Source organism: Pleurodeles waltl, chromosome 10, assembly GCF_031143425.1.
Source record: "Pleurodeles waltl isolate 20211129_DDA chromosome 10, aPleWal1.hap1.20221129, whole genome shotgun sequence".
NCBI classification, from domain to species: Eukaryota; Metazoa; Chordata; class Amphibia; order Caudata; family Salamandridae; genus Pleurodeles; species Pleurodeles waltl.
Genome location: NC_090449.1, coordinates 1,071,394,207 through 1,071,417,678, shown reverse-complemented (window position 1 = coordinate 1,071,417,678; position 23,472 = coordinate 1,071,394,207). Strand labels below are relative to the sequence as shown.

The 23,472-nt window shown below is 46.1% G+C and overlaps 1 protein-coding gene across 2 annotated transcripts in view; it reads right to left on the bottom strand.

Annotated features, from left to right (window-relative positions):
• LOC138262255 (SLAIN motif-containing protein-like) overlaps positions 1-23,472 on the bottom strand; it is a 128,402-nt gene that overhangs the window by 53,084 nt on the left and 51,846 nt on the right. Inside the window, exons 3-4 of one of the 2 annotated variants that reach the window (XM_069212124.1) lie at positions 13,241-13,380; positions 7,988-8,137 (exon numbers count right to left, since the gene is read on the bottom strand). In XM_069212124.1, coding sequence (XP_069068225.1) covers positions 7,988-8,137; positions 13,241-13,380 — 290 coding nt within the window. The remainder of the gene's footprint in view (positions 1-7,987; positions 8,138-13,240; positions 13,381-23,472) is intronic. The other variant, XM_069212125.1, reaches the window with a different exon arrangement.

Sequence of the window (23,472 nt, the reverse complement as noted above, 5' to 3'; positions counted from 1 at the left end):
TGTGTCGGACACCTCTCTTGCCCTTCCACTCTACAGCAAGCGCTAGTACACAATTTGGAGAAGGCGGACGTTTGGTACAGTTCTATGCACCGCTATGTCAGTGTGAGAAACACCTCTCTTGCCCTTCCACTCTACAGCAAGCGCTTGTACGCCGTTGGAGAAGGCTGACATTTCGTACAGTTCTATGCACCGCTATGTCAGTGTGTCGAACACCTCTCTTGCCCTTCCACTCTACAGAAAGAGCTGGTACGCCATTCGGATAAGGTTGACGTCTGGTACAGTTCTATGTACCACTATTTCAGTGTGTCGGGCACCTCACTTCCTCTTCCAGTCCACAGAAAGCGCTGGTACGCCATTTGGAGAAGGCTGACGTTTTGTACAGTTCTATGCAGAGCGATGCTGGTGTGTCAAACACTTGGCCTTCCACTCTACAGCAAGCGCGAGTATTTCATTAGATCCAAGTGGCTGTTCAATGAGCGTAGTCGATGTGCGGCTTAAGAGAGGAGTACAAGCTCGTCAATTTATAGTTTTACTAACATTTAACAATTAAGTAAGGGAGAACAGTGAGCATGGATAGAGAAACTGTACATGCGATGTTTGTTCATGGCCTTGAATTGGAACTTGGGGCCAAATGTATTGTTCCCATTGGCAAACGAGGCATTTTCGAAGTGAGCTAAGTACCAATTAATATCATTATAAAATGTCCATTCACCAGGGGGTTGCAAAATAATCTGCCTAATTAACATTCATTCTGCAAGTCAAAATTTACGACAACTGTGAACGGCTTTGAATTCAGGGATTCAGGCCCGCAAGAGACAGTAGATCTCCGACTCAAAATGGGCATTCCCAAAAGGGAAAATATATAGAATTAAAGCACCTCATATCTGTTGACGTTCTAGGTGCTTTTTTTTACATAAAAAATGTTTAATGTTGGGGAGCTGTCAAGTGAAGAAGGCATGTCAAGTGAAAAATCAGTTTTTACCCATTTACCCAACCTTAGACTTGAGTAACTGATCAATGGTTTCGGCACAATTGCAGTCACTAAACACTGATTCCCCTCTGTCCACATCACAAACATGAGTGGGACGTCCTCTACTACTTGCGGTTTGAAAAGGGTTTTATAAGTCTGAAAGGTTATTCTGTCTCATGAAAGGGCTTTTGTATATTGTGAAAAGCCCTTGGGCGGTCGCAGACCCCGTGATTTTCTAATCACAGGGTCTGTGGCTGCAAAAGGGCTTTGTACATCTGCCCCCAAATCTCTTACGAAATGAAGGCACTCAGGTTCTCCGCTACTCTTGACCCCATGATCACACCCTGCAACATGCTAAAAACTTGGGCATCCGAAGAACAGAAGCCCCGTCAGTGTACTTAAAAATATAAGGCTAAAAAAACAACATCTGCTAATCTCATATCAGATGGACACATGTACAGCAAACATGCCAAGATGTAACCTCTGTGGAACTTTATCTCGTGTCAGGTGGATGCATGTACAGCAAACATGCCAAGATGTAGCCTCTGTGAAACTATCTCGTGTCAGGTGGACGCATGTACAGCAAACCTGCCAAGATGTAGCCTCTGTGAAACTTTATCTCGTGTCAGGTGGACGCATGTACAGCAAACATGCCAAGATGTAGCCTCTGTGAAACTATCTCGTGTCAGGTGGACGCATGTACAGCAAACCTGCCAAGATGTAGCCTCTGTGAAACTATCTTGTGTCAGGTGGCACATGTACAGCAAACATGGCAAGATGTAACCTCTGTGAAACTTTTAGGAGAGGTTTCTCCAGCAACATGAAGAGCAAAGGTATCTTGGAAATAAAAAAACTGTGGTAGCAGGGAGTACGAAGCATGGCTGGTTGAGACAGCGAAGCACTGGTATCCTCTCGCTGACTGCACCGCACGCACTCATCGGTTCCAGTATGTGAAAGCCGCCTATGGAAAAGTGAAATCACCCACTTACTGCTGGGAATACAAAAGGGAGATATTCTCTAAAGCGATAGAACTCCTCTACACTCCCACACAAGCATGATCCAACTCCCAAGGAGCAGTTCAGGTAATGAAACCCAGTGTCCCAGAACCTAAACAGAAAACCTTTGTTTCATTGTCAAGGCAGCTCCAGGAAAAGAACATGCCCAAAGGCACCACGGCTTCCACCCTGCCACTGACACCATGAGAAACCTGCTGAAGCAAAGCAACTCTTGGCTCACCCATGCAGGAAGCCTGCAGCGAAGGGACCAGCCGAGATGCGATTCAACGATGCTGAACCGACTGTCAGAGATGGAGAATGACTTGTGGAATCGTGCAAGGAAGGACCATCAATTCTCTGACGTGTACATCACTGAAACCGCGTGGTGGATTCGCAGCTCGCTCACAAACGACAAAGCCCCAAACGGGACACCGAACGTATAAGAGGACCTCCTCACAAAGCATAATATCCAGAATTTAGCTGACAAGAAAAGACAAGCATTGGCAACACCAATAGGTCTCGCCCTTTGAGAACTACTGGATTTGTTACTGCTTGTTAGCCACACTCTACACCGATTTGCATACATTTCACTTCAAAACAAACACAGGAATACTCTCGATGCTAGCGACAGTCCTGTGGTGATTATTTTATTTTTCGTTTTTAAAGGGGTATCAGTAATCCCCTCCCCCCCCCCCAACTGCCCCTGGACATTTGCCATCTACAACTGCAGCACTGTTTAATTAGGAGCAGCAGTTAAAGTTACTTTAACTTTTGTTTTTGCTTCAGTTAATTTCTAGTTTTTTTTTCCCCATAAAGTAATATTTAGTTACCATAAGTAATCCAACCCCCACCATGCACAGGGTCGATTGTTAAACTTGATTGAAGTTAAAACATTACAAGAAACAAACTATATCAGTCTTGTGTTTGCAAATACAAAACAGATGAAGTTACTTATCCCTGTTAAACAAGGATTGACAACATCAGTAGTCCAGAGCTTTGTTTTGTGAGAAGCTTTACAACAGGTGTGTAACTTCCAGGTTTTTGCTTCTTTTTAGGTATGGCCTGAGGCAGAGGATGCGCTGTGGTTTGTGAGACATTTTGTTAGCTTAGAGCATTGCTTATGGTTGGTTGGCTTCATCATCACTCATTTCCTTGGTTCTTTTGTCAGCGTGTGGCAGCTTGATTTCCTCCTACTGTGTTTGTCCCTTCACTGGAGCATGGCCCAAGTACTTGTGTGCTTCCACTGATCATACTTGATAAATGATTTTCTTTTATTTGAAGCAGTCCCTTAGAGTGCATGTGTTTATAGGTAGTCTCCATCATGTGCTTCTCCCTCAATCGTATCGATCTCTTACCTGTGTTCTTTTGTCCCCCTCCATGTTGTTGCTTGTCCCCAACCGCTGTCCATATTGTTGCTTGCCCCCTGCCGCTGTCCATGTTGCTGCTTGTCCCCAGCCGCTGTCCATGTTGCTGCTTGTCCCCAGCCGCTGTCCATGTTGCTGCTTGCCCCAAACCCATTGTACATGTTGTTGCTTGTCCCCAGCCGCTATCCATGTTGTTGCTTGTCCCCAGCCGCTGTCCATGTTGCTGCTTGCCCCAAACCCATTGTACATGTTGTTGCTTGTCCCCAGCCGCTGTCCATGTTGCTGCTTGTCCCCAGCCGCTGTCCATGTTGCTTCTTGCCCCAAACCCATTGTACATGTTGTTGCTTGTCCCCAGCCGCTATCCATGTTGTTGCTTGCCCCAAACCCATTGTACGTGTTGTTGCTTGCCTCCCTCAGTGTTGCTGCTTGTCCCCTCACCCATCCTCTGTTGTGCTCCTTGTTGCTTGCCCTCACATCCACCCTTTGTCATAGTGCCCAGTCTTGTTGCTAACTCTCCACTCAGTCAGCCATTTGTAGAGCGCTTGGCTGAACCCCGGGGTGTATCTGGGCATGGGCGTGCGAGGTCTCTGTCGAAGAGCCAAGTCTTGAGTCTCTTTCTGAAGTCTGCCAGTAAAGGTACAGTTAGGAGGGGGAGGGGTAGGTCATTCCAGGCCTTGGCGGCGATGTAGGAAAACGAGCGGCCACCACTGCGGCAGATTCTGGGTGCGTGTGTGAGGGCCCGAGAGGAAGAGCGCAGGTGTCTGGTGGGTCAGTGGAAGTGTAGACAGTGGTGATGTAGTCCAGTCCTTGATCATATATGGCTTTGCTCACTCTCTGTTGTGCTCCATCTTGTTGCTTGCCCTCATCAACCCCGACTGTGCTCTGTGTTGTTGCTTCCACTCTTGTCCTGATCTGGGTTGTTGGTCCCCTCACCCCAATCCTTATTGATGCTTGAGCTCCGCTTCTGGTTTGTTCCCCCACTCTTCTCGCTCTGCATTGTTACTTGCCCCCACACTGCCCTGCTCAGAGTAGTTTGTCCCCCCCCCACCCTGCATTGTTGTCCCCCCCTTCTAGGTCTGCGCTGTTGCTTGCACCTTGACTATCTGGATCAACATTGTTGCATGAGTGCTGTATTTTTGCTTGCCCTCCACCGTCCCTCTCCCGATTGTTGCTTACCGCTTTCCTCCTACCTTCCTATCCCACTGTGTTGTTGCATGCCCCTTCTCTCTCACCATCTGTTCCTGCTTCATGTTGTTGCTTTCCCCTTCCCATTCTGTGTTGTTTTGCCCCTCCCGTCCCTCTCAATGTTGTTGCTTGCCTCCCTAGTCATTCTGTGTTGTTGCCCTCTCAAGTCCCTCTCAGTGTTGTTGCTTGCCCTTCCCATACCTCTCCGTGCTGTTGCTTGGCAACTTGTGTTCCTCTGTGTTGTTGCGTGACCCCTACAGTCCCACTCAGTGTTGTTGCTTGCCTTCCCAGTCCCTCCAAGTGTTGCTTGCCCCTTCCCGACCCTCTCCATGCTGTTGCTTGGCCACTCCTGTTCTTCTGTGTTGTAGCTTGCCCCCTCCGTTTTGCCTTCCCACTGAGTGTTGTTGCTTGCCCCCTCCAGTCCCGCTCAGTGTTGTTGCTTGCTCCCTCCAGTCCCGCTCAGTGTTGTTGCTTGCTCCCTCCACTCCTGCTGAGTGTTGTTGCTTGCCTCTTCCCATACCTCTCCATGCTGTTGCTTGCCCCTCCAGTCCCACTCAGTGTTGTTGCTTGCCCCCCTCCAGTCCCTCTCAGTGTTGTTGCTTGCCCCCCTCCAGTCCCTCTCAGTGTTGTTGCTTGCCCCCCTCCAGTCCCTCTCAGTGTTGTTGCTTGCCCCCCTCCAGTCCCTCTCAGTGTTGTTGCTTGCCCCCCTCCAGTCCCACTCAGTGTTGTTGCTTGCCCCCTCCAGTCCCACTCAGTGTTGTTGCTTGTTCCCTCCAGTCCCACTCAGTGTTGTTGCTTGTTCCCTCCAGTCCCACTCAGTGTTGTTGCTTGTTCCCTCCAGTCCCAATCAGTGTTGTTGCTTGTTCCCTCCAGTCCCACTCAGTGTTGTTGCCTGCCTCTTCCCATACCTCTCCATGCTGTTGCTTGCCCCTCCAGTCCCACTCAGTGTTGTTGCTTGCCCCTACCCAGTCCCTCTCAGTGTTGTTGCTTGCCCCTCCCCAGTCCCTCTGTGTTGTTGCTTGCCCCTCCCCAGTCCCTCTCAGTGTTGTTGCTTGCCCCCCTCCAGTCCCTCTGTGTTGTTGCTTGCCCCTCCTCCAGTCCCTCTGTGTTGTTGCTTGCCCCTCCTCCAGTCCCTCTCAGTGTTGTTGCTTGCCCCTCCTCCAGTCCCTCTCAGTGTTGTTGCTTGCCCCTCCTCCAGTCCCTCTCAGTGTTGTTGCTTGCCCCTCCTCCAGTCCCTCTCAGTGTTGTTGCTTGCCCCTCCTCCAGTCCCTCTCAGTGTTGTTGCTTGCCCCTCCTCCAGTCCCTCTCAGTGTTGTTGCTTGCCCCTCCTCCAGTCCCTCTCAGTGTTGTTGCTTGCCCCTCCTCCAGTCCCTCTCAGTGTTGTTGCTTGCCCCTCCTCCAGTCCCTCTCAGTGTTGTTGCTTGCCCCTCCTCCAGTCCCTCTCAGTGTTGTTACTTGATCCCTCCAGTCCCGCTCAGTATTGTTGCTTGATCCCTCCAGTCCCGCTCAGTATTGTTGCTTGCTCCCTCCAGTCCCGCTCAGTATTGTTGCTTGCTCCCTCCAGTCCCGCTCAGTATTGTTGCTTGCTCCCTCCAGTCCCGCTCAGTGTTGTTGCTTGCCCTTTCCGTACCTCTCCACGCTGTTGCTTTGCCACTCCTGTTCCTCTGTGTTGTTGTTTGCTCCCTCCAGTCCCGCTCAGTTTTGTTGCTTGCCCCCTCTAGTCTCGCTCAGTGTTGTTGCTTGCCCCCTCCAGTCCCGCTCAGTGTTGTTGCTTGCCCTTTCCGTACCTCTCCACGCTGTTGCTTTGCCACTCCTGTTCCTCTGTGTTGTTGTTTGCTCCCTCCAGTCCCACTCAGTTTTGTTGCTTGCCCTTTCTGTACCTCTCCATGCTGTTGCTTGGCTACTCCTGTTTCTCTGTGTTGTAGCTTACCCCCTTCCTTTCATCCTCCCACTCAGTTTTGTTGCTTGCCCCCTCCATTCCTGCTCAGTGTTGCAGCTTGCCGGCTCCTGTCCCACTCAGTTGTTGTTGCTTGCTACCTCCAGTCCCGCTCAGTTTTTGCTTGCCCTTTCCCTCCACCCTCTGTCCCTGCTAGCCTGCTCCCTCTCCCGTCCTCCCTTGCTGCTTGCCCCCTCCTGCCTATGTCCTAGTGTTGTCTCATTTTTCCCTTCCTGTCAACTTTCAGCTGTGCTGCTATACAACATGGCTAAAATGCACTGACAAAGCCAATAGCTCATCTGTGAGACCTATTTGCTTTATCAGTGCTTGTTCTCATCTATGAATCTTCACTGTGATTTTAGCACGCCATGACAGGTGCTTCTTTGGCGCTTTAAATATTTGACATAGTCTTTGTTTATTTCAGTGTCTCAAGTAAAAAAGAAACCAATAATATAGAGGCAACCCTACTTTTTATCTTGCAGACCTTTAACTTTTTATTTATTTTTTATATATTACCTTTCTATTTTGCTAGATTAAATGCCATTTCCTACTTTCTAAATTTGCTAGAAGCAGTATATTTATTGCTTGGTTTTATGTCAGTGACAAGCAGCTTATTGCATCAGAATGTGAAAAGTAGTTTTATTATGGTTTTCCTTCAGTTTGCTTCATTCTACATTTAAATTTAAAGTCAAACAAGGAGATGAGCATGGTGGTTAATTCATTTCCCACTCGCCTCACTACTCCGTACAGAAGAAGATCACCCGGGCAGTCTTTCTTCCTTTTTCTTGCCTACATTCATTATGAGCCTTTCAGACTGCAGACAAGCCCCTGAGGGAGCACGAGGTCTCCTCTGCTGTCCACTACACACTTCAGCAGCTACCAGATCCACAAGGTACGCGAGGTGCATCAGGCGGAGTGGGACAACTGCAACCTGCGAGTGGTAAGGTCTGTGGGAACTTTCCCTAAGAAAGTAATGTTTTCAAAGTGATGTATGCACAGTGAATGGGTGTCTAACATGTTATGCATCGGAAGAGACATTTGTTCCATTGCACTGGGAGGGTTAACTATGGAAGAGACCTGAATCAAGCCTCTCCGTGCACTGCACCTGCTCCCAAGGCCAGCCTTTCCAGACTGGGAGGATCCCACAAGCCTAGAACTCCTGTTTAGGACTGTCCAACTGTTCAACTCTTTGGAAATTCTTCCAAGATTTGAGTGAGTAGGACAGGGTCTCTCCCGCAGCACGAGGTAGAAGAGATAGCCTGGCTTGGACTGACGAGATAGTAAACAGAGAGTAAAGTATGTGTAAAGGAGGTAGAAAGGCTCCATGACACCATGATGCTGATGGTTTCATGAAATATTCCAGCCAAATGCTTGGGAATAAAATGTATCCAAGAAGTGATGTGTAGCAAACTCTTGATTAATCCAACAAGTACTCACCTAGTGAGACCATGCACAGTTCTTGAAAGTACAAATAAATAACAGAACAAAAGTTTCATTATAAAAGCATTTGCGCTTGGCTCTCTTCATCGTGCCGTACCTGAGCTGCCACAGGTTAGTAGTGATTTGTTAGTTGATTTGAGGTAGCCGGGTGAGTTTAGTGCATTGCTACAGGTGCTTGCCTCTGCATTCGGTTGAGGAGCACTCGGCGACGGCAAAGGACTGCAATACAGGCTTTTCCACCTACTCGCTAAAGAAGAGAGCAAAGAACAAGCATTTCATGTTAGATTCTGTTAGACACAGAAGAACAAGACAGGCAACAATCAGAGTACAGACACCGACTACACTCTTCAGCTGCACAAGGCACTCTACAGACCAGCTGTACAACTAAAGCCACAAAAGATTCACATTACTTAAGATTCATATTCACAAGCGGCGGTCCTAAAGCCAGTGCAAGGCTCAAGGAATATTAATAATTTGTTTATAGTTCAGTGAATAAGGATTTCTGTGGTAGAAAGGCAGGGTTTTAATCACATTAACATGTACAGAAGCCCAGAACCCATGACACTGACTACAACTTATTTGTAGAGCCCCAAAGGTGAGAGATTACACCTTCTAGGCACACAAACAAGGCAAGGCACTACCTGGAATCCACTGAAGACACCGAGCAATTGCCTTTTAACTATCAAAAGGCACTCATGAAGGCGGGCCAAAGGAACTGGATGGGCCTCTGCTATCTGTTACAAACAGCTGAGACCCAGGATGTTTTCAAAATGTCACAATGGTGATAAATCAAGAAACTCGACAACTGCAGCACCAGACAGTCCACCTCTGAGGGGAAGCAGCAGAGGCTGGGAAGACGTAGAAGGCTTGGACTGAAGGAGAACAATGTTCACATGATTAAAAGAACACAGTCTGCACCTCCACGGGCAAAGCCAAATCTGGTCTAGACAGACATGCTGCTCAGAAGGAAGAATAAACAAGTTAAGACTGCCTGGAATAAATGTTAAGTGGCTAAAACACCTTTATTTGGTCAATTTGTTCTATTTATTTAGGACATTTGTAAACATTCAGAATTTGCAGATATAAAAGCTGGGTGCGTACAGCAAAGGGGGGATATGTTATTTTTAATACTGGGTCATAATTAGATGAGTCTTTGCTCTTGGTTTCTTCACATATTGTTCCGTATCAAAACATGCATTTTAAAAACAAAGAATTGGCAAAGATAATAGGTTTTGTCTATGCGACATCGACTGGCTGTTATTGGCTTTGTCAATGTTTTTTTAGACATGTTGAACAGCAACGCGGGCTGCTCTGACACATGGCTCAAAGTGAAGAAAAAAAAGCACAATGACGTGGACAGCACAAGCGGAGTCATACTGCTTCTTTTCTGAAGGACGGGGTGGGCAAGACAAAGGGGGGTTGGCGGGCTAAGAGGGGAGTTGTTAATGAAAAAAGTGCTGAGAAGTGGCCAGTGCAGGCTGCGTTATAGCACTTTTTTTTTGTTCCTGACGTCCAGGGGTGGGGGGAAGAAAGAAGGACGCAGGAGGTGGTGGGAGGGATAGGGACAAGCAAGGAGGAGGCTGGAGAGACCAAGCAAGCAACAAGGTCGCATGGTAGAGAGAGAGAGAGAGAGAGGGGCAAGCAACAATGAAGCAAAAGTGGGTTGAAGGGATAGGGTCAAGCAAGGAGGAGGTTGGAGAGACCAAGCAAGCACCAAGATCGCGGGGGGAATGGAGAGAGACAGGGGCAAGCAACAATGAAGCAAAGGGGGGTGGGAGGGACTTTGATGAAGCAAGGGTGGGAGTGACGGAGAGTGGTAGAGAGGGCCTGCAAAGAGTGCTAGATTTAAAAAGTTAGTCTCAGGCGAAACCTAACAGGGATTGAGCGATCTGAGACTCCTTTTAGGTACAAAACTAATTTAATAAAGAGAAAAGTAATGCGTGAAGTCTAGAATCACCAGTGCTTGAGAGAACTGTTCAAAGTGCTCATACTGAAACTGTCCCCATTGGCATCAAGTACCTAGGGACACCCTTGGACAAACCCCATTGGGTGTCAGCAGGGTTGTTGTGACAAAGACTACATTAATCTGTGCCTGTAAAAGGTCTCTTTATGCTTCAGTTTTTATGTAAACACTTTTAAGGATATGATTACCTTCTCACATGTTTATAACTGATGCTCCTTGAAACAGCTGCTATGTGACCACTGCTTAAGTTTGTTGTTTACAACTACTTTATTCTGTGCTTATTTATGTTAAACAAAAAGTAATCAAATTAAACAATACCAAAAGCGAGAAGGAAATGATTCTCTTCGTAGAGAAGTCGGGGTTAGAAGACAAAGAGGGATAACAGAAAATGGAAAGGGCAGGATGCCTAAAATATTAAAATATGAGAAGTCTAGCAGAGCAGTAAATCAGGCGGGAGAAGAGTGAAAATACATGTTTGCAGCGAAGAACGCAAGGTTGCCGACTACAAATACGTTTGAGTTTCAATGAGTGTGAGACAGTATAGATGCAAACTGGCATTGGATCACAGAAGCTTGCAGTAAGGAGCTGACAGAGTGATAGAGGGTGAAATGTAAAAGTGGCAGAGGAAGGGGGAGGGCACAGGAATAAGTCATGCAGGAACTGAGGAAGGATTTGAGTGGCGTCAGCACAGACACGTAAAGAGTCTGAAGAAGAAATGAAAACAGTAAGTGGAACAGGGGAGATTCAGGTAAACAGAGTCTTGTGGGACCCCCTGAATAGGTTGACAGAGAGAGAGTAAAAGCAACGGGTGAAGCCATCCAAAGACCTGGACAGAACAGTGCGAGGTATTACCAGATATGAAAGTGCCTAAGTTGCATATGACAATCCAGAGAGACGAATCCTGCAGGACAACCACTGGCTGAGTCAACGCCTAGAGATGGTAACTGCCTCAAAGAAACGAGTGAAACGTGTCACATGGATTCAAGTCGACAGCTCGCCATGTCCCGAGGTTCTCCCAGGCCGCCTCTTGCCCGGGCCCAATATGTTGCCGACACCTTCTCTATCAAGTACAAGGGATCTTACGGAAAGACAAGTTGGACTCTGCCTTTTCTAAAGAAGTAGGGAGTGACTCTAGAGAAAACCCTGCTCTAGGCATGGAAGCTGCTTCACAGGTATCCTTTACACTGATGGAGGTGAAATGAGCTTCCCAAGAACTGATCATGAAAACATGACTGCCTCACACTACCACTACTGAATGTAGCAGCTACTGCTGGTCACGTGCATCCGTTAACCCACTCAAGAGGTGAGAGACAAACGCCAACAAACATGAGATTGTTAGACGCAGGCTTCGAAATGGGGAAACTAAAGGGCGTATTAGCGTAGAATAAAATAAAGATATAGGACATTCACATTTCTTACCTTAAGACAAGACATTTACGTTGTGCTAAATGTGACCTTCTAATGGGTGGTATCATTTCAAGCTCTGCTATTCTTATATTTGATTCCTATATCACACCACCCCTTTATCAGGCTTCTTGAGAACAGCGGGATCGCGTGGCCTAGATCCAACAGCAAAGGTGAAAGCGGTGTACTTTCCCTGGAGTCAAAACTGCAAACACTCTACTATGTAAGCTCTTCTGGTCCTCTAATATGCCCACAAACAGGGTCATACAGAGGGATAGTTCTGAAAACAGGTTGTAATGAAAGCTGGCGAGCGGGGGTGCATACATGGAGCCCCTGAGCCCACATAAAACATTCATCAGAGGACTGAAGACATGGAAGCCTGTGCAACATTTGCAGTATTGTTGACAGATTGGCTGCCTCAAAAAAGTGTGTTCTGCTGGAGTAATACCTTGTGGTTTCTTCGCGGCATACAGACAGATCGAACCAGTTAATGAAAAAGCTGCGAGTTGAGGGGCACTCTTGTGAAGGGGAAACCAGCACCTATGAATTAGAACTGTAATCTGTGGGGTAAACATTTGTCCCTCAAACAGAACCACCCCAAATCGTCTAATGCCAACAAACGTATGAGGCAAGTGCCAAGTATGGCAGGCCAAAGGTCGACGGTCATTCACTTACAGTTATGACTTTTCTTTGGCCTATATTCTAATGAAAGCCATTGATAATTTGCACCCTTGTCGCTCTGTACTAGGACGTGTTATCATAAGAAATTACTTCTCAGGTGGGCAGGACAATAGTGCTTTATCCACACAGTTTGAAGAGGAAGGTGATCACGAACTGCTAAGGCAGGAACATGAGGAAACTGAAGTCTACTTTACTCCATGGCTTGGCTGACTCCTACTGAATGGTGCTGGTTGCTGTGGGCAGCGGACATATCTTCAGCAATGCCGCTTCCCCCCCCCCCACTTGGCGGTACAGAAGCATGTATCTGATAGTCCAAAGCAGAGGACGTGCAGTCTGAGTGTCAACACAAAAGCACAAAGAGTACCAACACCACCAGTTCACTTATGGGGCAGCTGCAGATCACCGACTGTGCTAGTTCCACCGTCGGCGGATAAATATCAGCGAAGAGAAGGCGACCTTAGTCACAAGAGAGTGAAGGAAGGACACTGAGAATCTAGGCAGGGTATGAAACATCAGAATCGTGCTCTCTATAGAAGGAGGTCCTCCCAGGAACACTGAAGAGGGGTCGCCACAGAAGAGAGATTGGGCACCGCTGGATGAAACTATCTGGTCACATGGGAGCGAACCAGATATCCAAATGAGTTTTGCCAATGACTGGTGGCGGCCATCTGTGTTCTACAAGAACGGCAGACTTTAAAACCTCTCGTCTTTGGTGGCATCTTCCCCGCTAGGGTGTGATAAGAAATTAGAAAGAAGGAACCACTGATATCGGTAGGAGTTAACCTCCAGATCTGCGTCAAAGTTGTGGAAGAAAAGGATCTGAGAGTGGGCACGCGTGGCACATGCATGAGGATCAATGCCTTCACATTCAAGGCAGGACCGAGTAAACAGAAGCAGATGGCACGGCGATGATGCCACCTAAAAGCGCACAAAAGCTGTTTCAAGAGCTTCTAGATCCAACATAGCACCTGGGAAGAGTAAGATGAGGATTCTGTAGGTAAAAATATTCATCCAAAAAGCCCTGCAAACACTTTGCATCTTGACTGTATGGCCAGATTAGATTTCTGTCCATCTTTTACTAGGCAGAGGTTATAAAAAAGTCTACTTTAAGGGTACTTTATCATTTCTGTTAACGACAGCAAAACAGTGAATTGAGACGGCACAAAAAAGCAACTCAGTTTTCTGAAATGATCTAACCGAAATGTAATGAAAACCAAATACTTCTATCAGATTCATGACAGAGGTGCAAGGGTGCGTAAGAATCCTATCGCCTGAACACTGGACAAAGCGGCCTCCGCGTACCTTGGTCAATTCTGCTGATCAGATTGCGACACGCAGTCTCCGTCTCTGGACTGTGGTGATCCAGTACCTGCCGGCACCACTGCAAAGGGGTCTCTGGCTTCTGCTCAGCAGCACACGTCTTATGTGGTGAGACATACAGCCTTAAACGTGAGAGAGAGAAACAAAACTGAGAGCAAGCCGAATACCCTCAAATAACAAATATTTATGCAGACATGTTGTGTATTATTGAGACGATGCCAATCAGGCATTACCTACCCGGTTCTTCTCAGAAAGCTCCAACAACACTTAACATTCTTTAAGAACATGGGACAGAATTAAGTAAAACTTTCAATGACAACACGCTGCAAAGTTTTAACAGAAGACATACAAAGCTGAGCCAAGGACCTATCCAGTCTACAATCTTGTCCTTAACAGACCATTCAAAGTGAGAAAAACCTTCACACGCCAGACAATGTACATATATGTTGCCTAGTTGCGGTCGCCAGCAGGTAGTTATAGTTAGGGCGTAGTTTGCGTAGGAAAAGCATTTCTTGTTTTGCTAATAACTTTGGCACCGTCTGACGAATCTTCACATAATTTCCAAAACTAGTTTGCTATTCGCTTAAGCTGCTGTCTGGAACGTTGCCGGGTGATTTCATCAAGCAGGAGCTGAGAAAAAGTGGGTGGGGGTCCCAAACCGTGCTGAAAAGGATTACACAAACCACTGAACAGAATTACACCAAATATGGCGGAAAGCTAGATCATGGTCCAGGAAGAGTGTTTTTGTTAATTTGGTGTAAATCTGATGAATAGTTTTTGATATAATAGCGAAAAAAGATTTATGTATATCTAGAGACGTGGAACCACAACAGAGGATCCATGCTCCAACAGCAATGTCGTGATTTGCTGGCCGCAGAGAGGAAAGTTATGGTCACCATTCTGTGAATCGGGACATGGTGCCAGGGTGAGGGAGGCTGGGGGGATATTAAAGTGTAAATAGGATATAAAGGGTCAGGATAGAGGTATACTGACCTCATGAGACTGATGGAGGGCTCTCTGGTGATGGACCCCCTCTTATGGGCATGAAATTGCCCAAAAACGTTTTTGGGGAGTAGCACAGGGATCCGTCCCTGAATTTCGATGGTTCTGCATGTGTAAAACCTGAACCTAACTATAACGCCTCTGTAACCTTTGGGGTTTTTTTCCAGTGGGAAAAACAAATATCTCTATCTATATATCTATAATAATATATATATATATATATCTATAATATATATGTACATATATATTTTGGTTTTACATTTGGGCCATGAGAGCTTGGTAACTCTAAAAATCGCCCCACTTGGAATGGTGAGGGCTGCACTTTTCTGGCTTTGGGACGCTGCTATGTACAAAATCCACAAGACTTAAGACACATCTGAAAACTAAACATCTGGGTGAGTCCAGCGTGGTGTGCTTCACATGCACCGCACCATTTTCTGACCAACAATGCCCTGCAAACCTCCAACTTTGCTGGAAATCGCACATTTTTCCCACATTTTTGTGATGGAACCTTCCGGAATCTGCAGGAATCCACAAAATTCCTACCACCAAACATTGTCTCATCTATACCGATAAAAATTCAGCTGCATTTGTCAGCCTAAAAATGTTTTTTTTCAAACTGCCCTTTTGGACTTGCTTTGGTTCCCCCTCAATTTCGACATGTTTTTGGCTCTTCCCTGTCACAGGCTCTTGGGCCCACCTACACAAGTGAGGTATCATTTTTACTGGGACACTGAGGGGAATGTTGGGTGGTAGGAAATTTGTCCCGGTGCGGTGATCCCAAACAGAAATGTGGGAAAAAAGTTATTTTTGAGATAAATTTGAGGTTTGCTGAGGATTCTGGGTAAGAAAACATTGGGGGATCCACACAGGTCACACCTCCCTGGACTCCCCTGGGTGTCTAGTTTTCAGAAATGTCTGTGTTTGGTAGGTTTCCCTAGATGGCTGCTGAACCCAGGACAAAAAAAAAAAACGCAGGTGCCCCCCCCACCCCCAAAAATATTTGTATTTGATAGTTCTGATGTGTCCAGATAGTGTTTTGGGGCATTTCCTTTCGCAAGCACTACGCCGAACCACACAAGTGAGGTACCATTTTTATTGGGAGACTTGGGGAAGTGCTGGGTGGAAGGAAATTTGTGGCTCCTCTCAGATTCCAGAACTTTCTGTCACCGAAATGAGAGCAAAAAGTGTTTTTTGGCCACATTTTGAGGTTTGCAAAGGATTCTGGGTAACAGAACCTGGAGAGAGCCCCACAAATCACCCCATCTTGGATTACCCTAGGTGTCTAGTTTGCAAATATGCGCAGGTTTGGTAGGTTTCCCTAGGTGCCGGTTGAGCTAGAGGCCAAAATCTACAGCTAGGCAGTTTGCAAAAAAACATGTCAGATTTCAATGTAAAAATGTGATGTGTCCAAGTTGCGTTTCCTGTCGCGAGCATTAGGCCTGCCCACCAAGTGAGGTACCATTTCTATAGGGAGACTTGGGGGAACACAGAATAGCAAAACAAGTGTTATTGCCCCTTGTCTTTCTATACTTGTTTTCCTTCCAAATGTAAGATAGTGTGTAAAAAAAGACGTCTATGTGAGAAATGTCCTGTAATTCACTTGCTACCATAGGCACCCCGGAATTCAGAGATGTGCAAATAATTACTGCTTCTCAACACATTATCTTGTGCCCATTTTGGCAATACACAGGTTTTCTTGATACCTATTTTTCACTCTTTATATTTCAGCAAATTAACTGCTGTATACCCAGTATAGAATGAAAACCCATTGCAAGTTGAAACTCATTTATTGGCTCTGGGTACCTAGGGTTCTTGATGAACCTACAAGCCCTATATATCCCCGCAACCTGAGGAGTCCAGCAGACATAACGGTATATTGCTTTAAAAAATCTGACATTGCAGGAAAAAGTTACAGAGTAAAACGTGGAGAAAAATGGCTGTTTTTTTCACCTCAATTTCAATTTTTTTTATTTTATTTCAGCTGTTATTTTCTGTAGGAAACCCTTGTAGGATATACACAAATTACCCCTTGCTCAATTCAGAATTTTGTCTACTTTGCAGAACTGTTTAGCTTTCTGGGATCTAGTATTGGTTTCACACCCATTTCTGTCACTGACTGGAAGGAGGCTGAAAGCACAAACAAATCGTAAAAATGGGGTATGTCCCAGTAAAATGCCAAAATTCTGTTGAAAAATTGGGTTTTCTGATTCAAGTCTGCCTGTTCCTGAAAGATGGGAAGCTGGTGATTTTAGCACTGCAACCCCTTTGTTGATGCCATTTTCAGGGAAAAAGCCACAAGCATTCTTCTGCAGCCCTTTTTCCCCATTTTTTTTTTTAAACTCCATTTTCGCTAATTTCTCAGTCTCCTTCAGGGGAACCACCAAAAACTCTGGGTACCTCTAGAATCCCTAGGATGTTGGGAAAATGGACGCAAATTTGGCATGGGTAGCTTTTGTGGACAAAAAGTTATGCAGGCCTAAGCGCGCCCTGCCCCAAATAGCCAAAAAAAGGCCTGCCAGCGAAGGGGTTAATGTAAGCAGCCATTACTAACTTAAAAGGACCCATTTCATTTAATCACCACCACATACTATCCTCAACATGGACCACTCTGTTTACACGACTACCTGGATCTGTGTCCTCTAAACCTACTACCCAGCACTGGAGCATGGAGCCCATCTATGTTACAATAATTCAAAACCCTGGAACTCAATCCAGGGGTTTGGGATGCTACCTTACTTCTGGATGCCAAGCGAATGGGATTTGAGAATAATCCCTGCAGTCCTGGCTCAGACCCAGCATGTAACATTCTCTGAATGGCAGCTGCAGAGGGAATGAGAACAGGCAGACATTACCGAAGTGTTGATACTTGCCTGAATCCACTGACTGGAGTGATACTGTTAAGTTTGGATTAATCTTCGGGATCATCACAGGACAAAGTACTCAGTGATCATAATCAGTGTAATACAAGGTCACAATCGTTGATATTTCAAGCTTCACATAACTTCGAAGAGCGATATCTCCTTTGAAGTACCACCCAGAACGCGCTAGGGCGTTTCATCCTTCAGTGTTCGCTTACTAATTGCCTGTCTTTCCAAAGCTTTTTTTCATAAGTAAAATATTTGATGGAGTATCAGATAATGCTGTATCTGAGCACAAAGTCTTGGCTCATCATCTGCACATCTATTGAAGGTACAGGGGTATAAAAGGAGTACTTTATTACACAACGCAGAGTAATAGTTTTCCAGACGTTCACATAAATTCTTATTTGGTAAACTGATTCATATAAATTCCTGTCAAATATGCTGGGGTTCCTCAGCGTAGGAGTGCAGGTTTTCTTAGTATGACATGTAAAAAAAAACATTTGCAAAGCCAACAGGACTAACCTATGAGAGCTATTGTTGAGCCTGCACACTGATCTGCACCTGATCAAGTCCCAATGGTACACCAAGATGCCAGAGGTTGGCATACCCTGGTTTGAGCTCTGGTTGGGAGCCGGAGGATCACACCAGCACCTGCCGCCTCCTGCTAGGGGGAAGAGCAACTTACCTTTTGTGTTTACCGAGCAGGAGCAGCTCCGATCACTGGAAAAGACCAGCTGCGCATTTGACAGAGGCTGTGCTGTGTCCCTCGTGAGCACCCGACTGTGCCTTACAAGGTCCAAATTTGTGAGCGTCTGAGGAAAGGGCACTCGCTTTACTGCCGAACACTGCCATACCGCCGGAGTAAGACCGGGACAGGGCCTTTGAGGCCCTGAAGGACTTCCTTCAGCTGTGCCGCTCCACCACAGACACTTGACTAATTCCTAAAGAATCAGAAGGAGATCACTTGAGTACATCCTCGCAGGCTGCAATCTCAGGCCACCAGTGAATGGAGAATAACCCTGTACAGGTTACACGAAGGAGGACGGGACAAAGCCTGGCCTGATAACTACTAGAGACCCAAACTCAAGGGGGATTGTGTTGCTTTTGAATGTCTTATACCTTTGCATGTGTAGAGTTCGAAATAAAAACACTGTTTTTCTATAAAATCGAGAATTGGACTGGACATTGATTTACTGCTCGTATCGTTTGCACTTTGAGTTATGAGTCGTGCTCACTGACCTCTTTCTACATCCCTCCCGCCCCCTCCCCCACAAGGGAGTCTCGACTGCTCGACCACAGCTACTATAGAGAACTAAGTGCAGACGGGGTACTTGGCTCAGTTGAGCAGGATCCATAGTAGGTCTGGCCCTTGACATCAGGAGTAAAGGACATCAACCACCACAGTTGGGCCCAGTAGCCCCTTGACACCCTGTGGTCCTCTGAGAGGGGGTCTGAAAGAGTGATAGGAACCCTGTCTAGCTAGTCCTTAAAATGTCTGGTTGTATCACAACCATGACATCAGATCAAAGAAAGTGGGCTTTGAAGGTATGTTCATAATGACTGTGTAAGGTATTCATTTTAAGTCATATTCCCTTTGGCATAGGTGCCACTGAATGGACATGCACCAACACTTAATGTGCAGTTTGGATTTAATTTAAATAAACTTTAACAAGCACTGACAAAGCCAATAGGTCCAGCTTTAATTAGCCAACAAATCCAAACACAGCCAAAATAAAATGCCGTAGGCTTGTATTGCATACACAAATGCGGTTTATCACATTAAAGCCTGTCCATCTGGTTTTGACAATCCAGAGGAAAAAAAATCAGCAAAAAAAGGATTACTTAATAGAGGGCATATAGGAGATAAAAACTGAATGTGACAGACAGAAAATAGTCTCTCATGCGTGCTAATAGAAGCACTTAGCGAAAGGTAGAATGACAGATCAAACAGCCAATAGCAAGAGAGAGTGGCTCAACTCTAGGCTGAGCCCACTCTGTACCTGTTAAAAAAACTGGCAACAAACGATGTTGTGCAGAGAGCTGCTATGTCAAGCAAAAGAGTCCAGAGTTACAATGAGCTCTCTGGTTCATTCCATCGTTTTGCATCTTGTCTGTCGCTGAGGAGAATATTCTCTTTCAGAAGATTGAGCACACCTGTGTATTATCCCCCCCCCGAAAGGTGCCTACATTCACCATTCCTGTTCCCCAGGGAGGGCTCCACCCCACAGGCGTCACTGTCGTACATTGCACAGATGGAGGAAGCGTATTGTTACCACAAGGCTGCATGAAAAGCACCACAAACCAGCTGCCCCGAGCCTTCACGCCCCAGAACATACACAGAACACAATGAATATTTCATAAAGGAAAGCCAACCTCCATTTCCTTTTACTTGAAAGTAGGTCAGAAAGCCTTGTTAGCACAAAGTGGAACACATGCAATATTAAAGGCAAGGCCAGGACTCTGCAGCGGAAGCAGACACAGAGCCAGAACCAGATGCCTCAAGGTGAACATCTGTACAGAGTACTTCACTTCACACACACTTAGGACCAGAATACAACAGCAACATAGTGCCGGGCTGGAGAGAGCTCTGTGCGCATGTATGTTTGGCCAGAGATGGCCAGCCAAACATGCATGCGTATGTTTGGCCAGAGATGGCCAGCCAAACATACATGCGCATTGAGGGGGGAGTGCTATGCACTTCCCCCTCAGTGCTCGTCAGAGCCTGTGGCCCCTCCCCTTTTCAAGAAAACAATTATAAACACAGTTTTTTGCTGCTTTCTTGTAAAGGTTTTGCAGTTGCCGCTGCTGGCGGAGGCAGAGGATCCGCCACAGGGTAGGAGACACCATGCAGCAGGCATGTCACGTAGGAGACACCAGGCAGCAGGCTTGTCATGTAGGATAAGAGACACCAGGCACGTCATGTAGGATAGATCATGTAGCAGGCATGTCATGCAAGCTAACAGACTCTGTGCAGCAGGCATGTCATGTAAGGTAAGGTAAGGTAAGAGAAACCATGCAACAGGCACGTCATGTAGAATAGATCATGCCATAGGCACGTCATGTAGGATAGATCATGCTGCAGGCATGTCATGCAGGCTAACAGACATGTAGGGTGGGAGACAAAACGCAGCAGAAGATGTAGGGTGGTAGAGGGTGGCCGCACATCCAAGATGGTGCCTTTCAGCTGGTTCCCCTACTGAGATGACTGACGCTACCAAAACCTATGAAAGGATCCTAGGAAGGGCTCTAATGCAAGGAAGTTAGTCATGTGCGATATTTCTCTCAGGCTCGGGTAATCAGACAGATAATGTGTAACATTCTTTTTTTATTCTTATACAACAGTCAATACTAGTGCCTACCTGCAGGGTCAGGAAGTGATCATCCACAGAACAGAACCTCTGGGCCAATCTCCAAAGCCAGAGTTTGAGGACAGACCACTGGATCCACAGTTGAAAACCCAACCCCTGGATCTCATGCGCTCTGTAGTCAGTGACTGGGGTATGTACCAGTGAAAGAAGTCCTGTCAAAATGATGATCCCTTCACAAAGTAGCAAGGATCCTTCATGTGAAGCTCTGTCAATGCTGATTTTTGTGTGAATGTGCTGGGCGGTGAGGGGTCAGTTACCGGGGCTCACTGGCATGTACATGAGTTACACCCTCATAGGGCCTTCCTGTCCAGGAAAGTTAAATGTAGAAATCTCGTACTTTCTCTGATCAGAGGGGCATCGAAAGTAGACCTAAGCGATGGTGGTGTTTCTACTGTGGGCACACAAGGCACCCAGTACGTCAACAATGCCCAGGAACCTCCTCTGCTATCCAAGGGTGAAAGGTTTAAAGACCAACATCCAGCACATAAGAACTATGGAAGCTTGGCACAGTTGGCCCTCACCGTTAAAGACATCCCAATCTCAGTCATGAAAAATACACACACTTGCCTGGTTGGCAGCCTCCCTATTTGCTTATGCAAAGCTCTACACAAATCATCAAAAGCATAATTATCCAATTAAAATCTTACAGAATATATTGTGCGTTAACAGCCATTGGAACCAGTCCCAAGGAATTAAGCAGCCTTGCAAAAATTCAAGTGTTGGATCAAAGAGGCGATTCCAATTACTGGAAAGAACCGCTGAAGCGGGCGGTACTCAAGGGGCAGCAGTGCTGCAGAGGGAGATTACAGGAGGGGCAAGTGTCCTACTTTACAAAGATGAATCGTGAAATGAAGTGCCACAATCAAACAGACGTAAAGCCAATCGGTCTGCTGCTATGAAGTTACATTTATCATTGCAAGTACATGCCACAAAAATAAAAGAAACAAAAAAAAGAAAATCTGCTGCCGCTGAAATGTGACGGTCATGTGCTTGAAAAATAAAAATTAAATAAAAAAAAAATGTTAATAGAGCAGTAGCAGCGGCATGTGTTTCTTATCAGGTAGATGTACTTAAAAACGATGTATAACCAGTTTTATGTTTAATGGACATCACAGAAAAATATGATTTTTATTGACAAAGAAAAGGTACTACTGACTAATTTAATGGGAACACAGTTTAAATACACTAGCATTAAACAATCAAAACATTAAGAATAGAAAGAAAAAAATAAAGCATTGGCAAAATACAGGTTAGACCCACCAGGCTTAGCACTGAATAGCATTTTTTAGGCACATGTGCACTTATGATCTGGAGAAGCGCCGCCCTTCACGTTCCAGAGAGCCAATGGCTGAAGGGGGCTGACCCGCTGCCCTATTCTGTGATAGGTGGCAGAAAAATGAGGACAGCTAAACAGACGAATCGATGAAGAGGTGTAACCCAAAGCCCCACTATGCTTGCAGATATGCACACTTTTTTTATTTATGATTTTTTTCTATCACATGAGGCTCGCGAAACCTGTGAAGCGATCTATAGGCCAGACTTGAACATTCACGCCATTCGGTCTACACAAAGAGAGAAAGGTTTTTTTTTTTTTTTTTTTTTTCTCTCTCTCTCTCGCCTGAAATTCTAGAGAACACACACGGCGAAATGCACAGAGAGGTGTAAAGACGGCTGAAGATTGAAGTGTCAACTTTGAAAATTCCAGGGAAGAAATTCAACAATAAACGCACTTGTTCAGTGAATGTGGATAGAATACACAATGTTAATTAGTGCTAACACACTGCTATGGGCTTAGCCCATTCTGTACTTAATTTATAGCACTTCATGCACCACTTTTGCCACTTCAAAACAATGTAAAAAAAGATGTGATGTGATAACCTGATTTAATGGTAGTGACATAACCAACCTTGAAAGAATGGAGGACTGACCTGGTCTGAATTTTCAAGTAAGCACACTGGATAAATACAGCGGACAGCGACAACAGCAGAAATGCATCAAGGCACTACAAAAAGAATATTTGAGAGCTTGTTTTGTACATTGACAAAGGGAAAGGTATAGGCCGAAGGTAAATCTTGGTGGCCAGTGAGTGAATACAGGTAGGAAGAGACCACCTTCAGTCAACCCATCTCCACTATCCAGGCGTTAGGACTCGGCCCAAGTACACTTCATCCAATAAATGAAGCCCTTCAGGATGAGGGTAACCGCACTCGGGAACTGGTAATCTCAACTATGCTATATGGCTTGTGCAAACTGCCGGCAAACGTAGTCTGCTGGCACCAGGGACCACTAGCAGGCAACCGTCTGTCAATCTGACTTGTGCAGCGGCTACTGACAGTTTCTGCTCACGGCTCTGGAAAAAGGCCCTAGTGGTTGAGCCTACTGGACAGCACAGGCACTGTTTGTTGTGAGGCATATGGTGGCTTACACCAAGAACACAGGGGGGCTTCCAGCCCACCCATTGCTTACGACTGGTTGGCTTTCCCGCCCCTCATACTCCTGCTTCCGATTTGTGTTCCAGCTTGTCAATCTTGCGGTTGTCTCTCCCATAGAGCATTGCGACTGTCACCCAACTACTTGTCCCCATCGCCCTCTCTTGCGTTCATCCATGTGCTTCTCCCCATTGCCTCCGCACACCTTCCATGTTGCTTCCCCCCCCCCCCAACCAGTGTCCTTCTCTCTCCCTGTTGTTCCGTCCCAGCACCCAGACCCTTTGCGTTGCTTTTCTCCAAACCCTGTGTTGGTTCCTCGTTTCTCCCGCCTGCCCTTGTGATTCATTTATTTATTTTATTTACTTAAAGCATTTATAAAGCGCCCTGTCACCAACTGGCATACTGGTGGTGCTTTTGCCATCCCCCCTCCTTGGTTGCTTACGCCTGCCTCTCAACCTCCCCGAGTTGCTTCTGCAATCCTACCTACCTCGTTCTTTTGTTTCCTTTTCCTACCCTTCTACTGTCCCTTGGGCAGCTTTAAAAAAATGCTT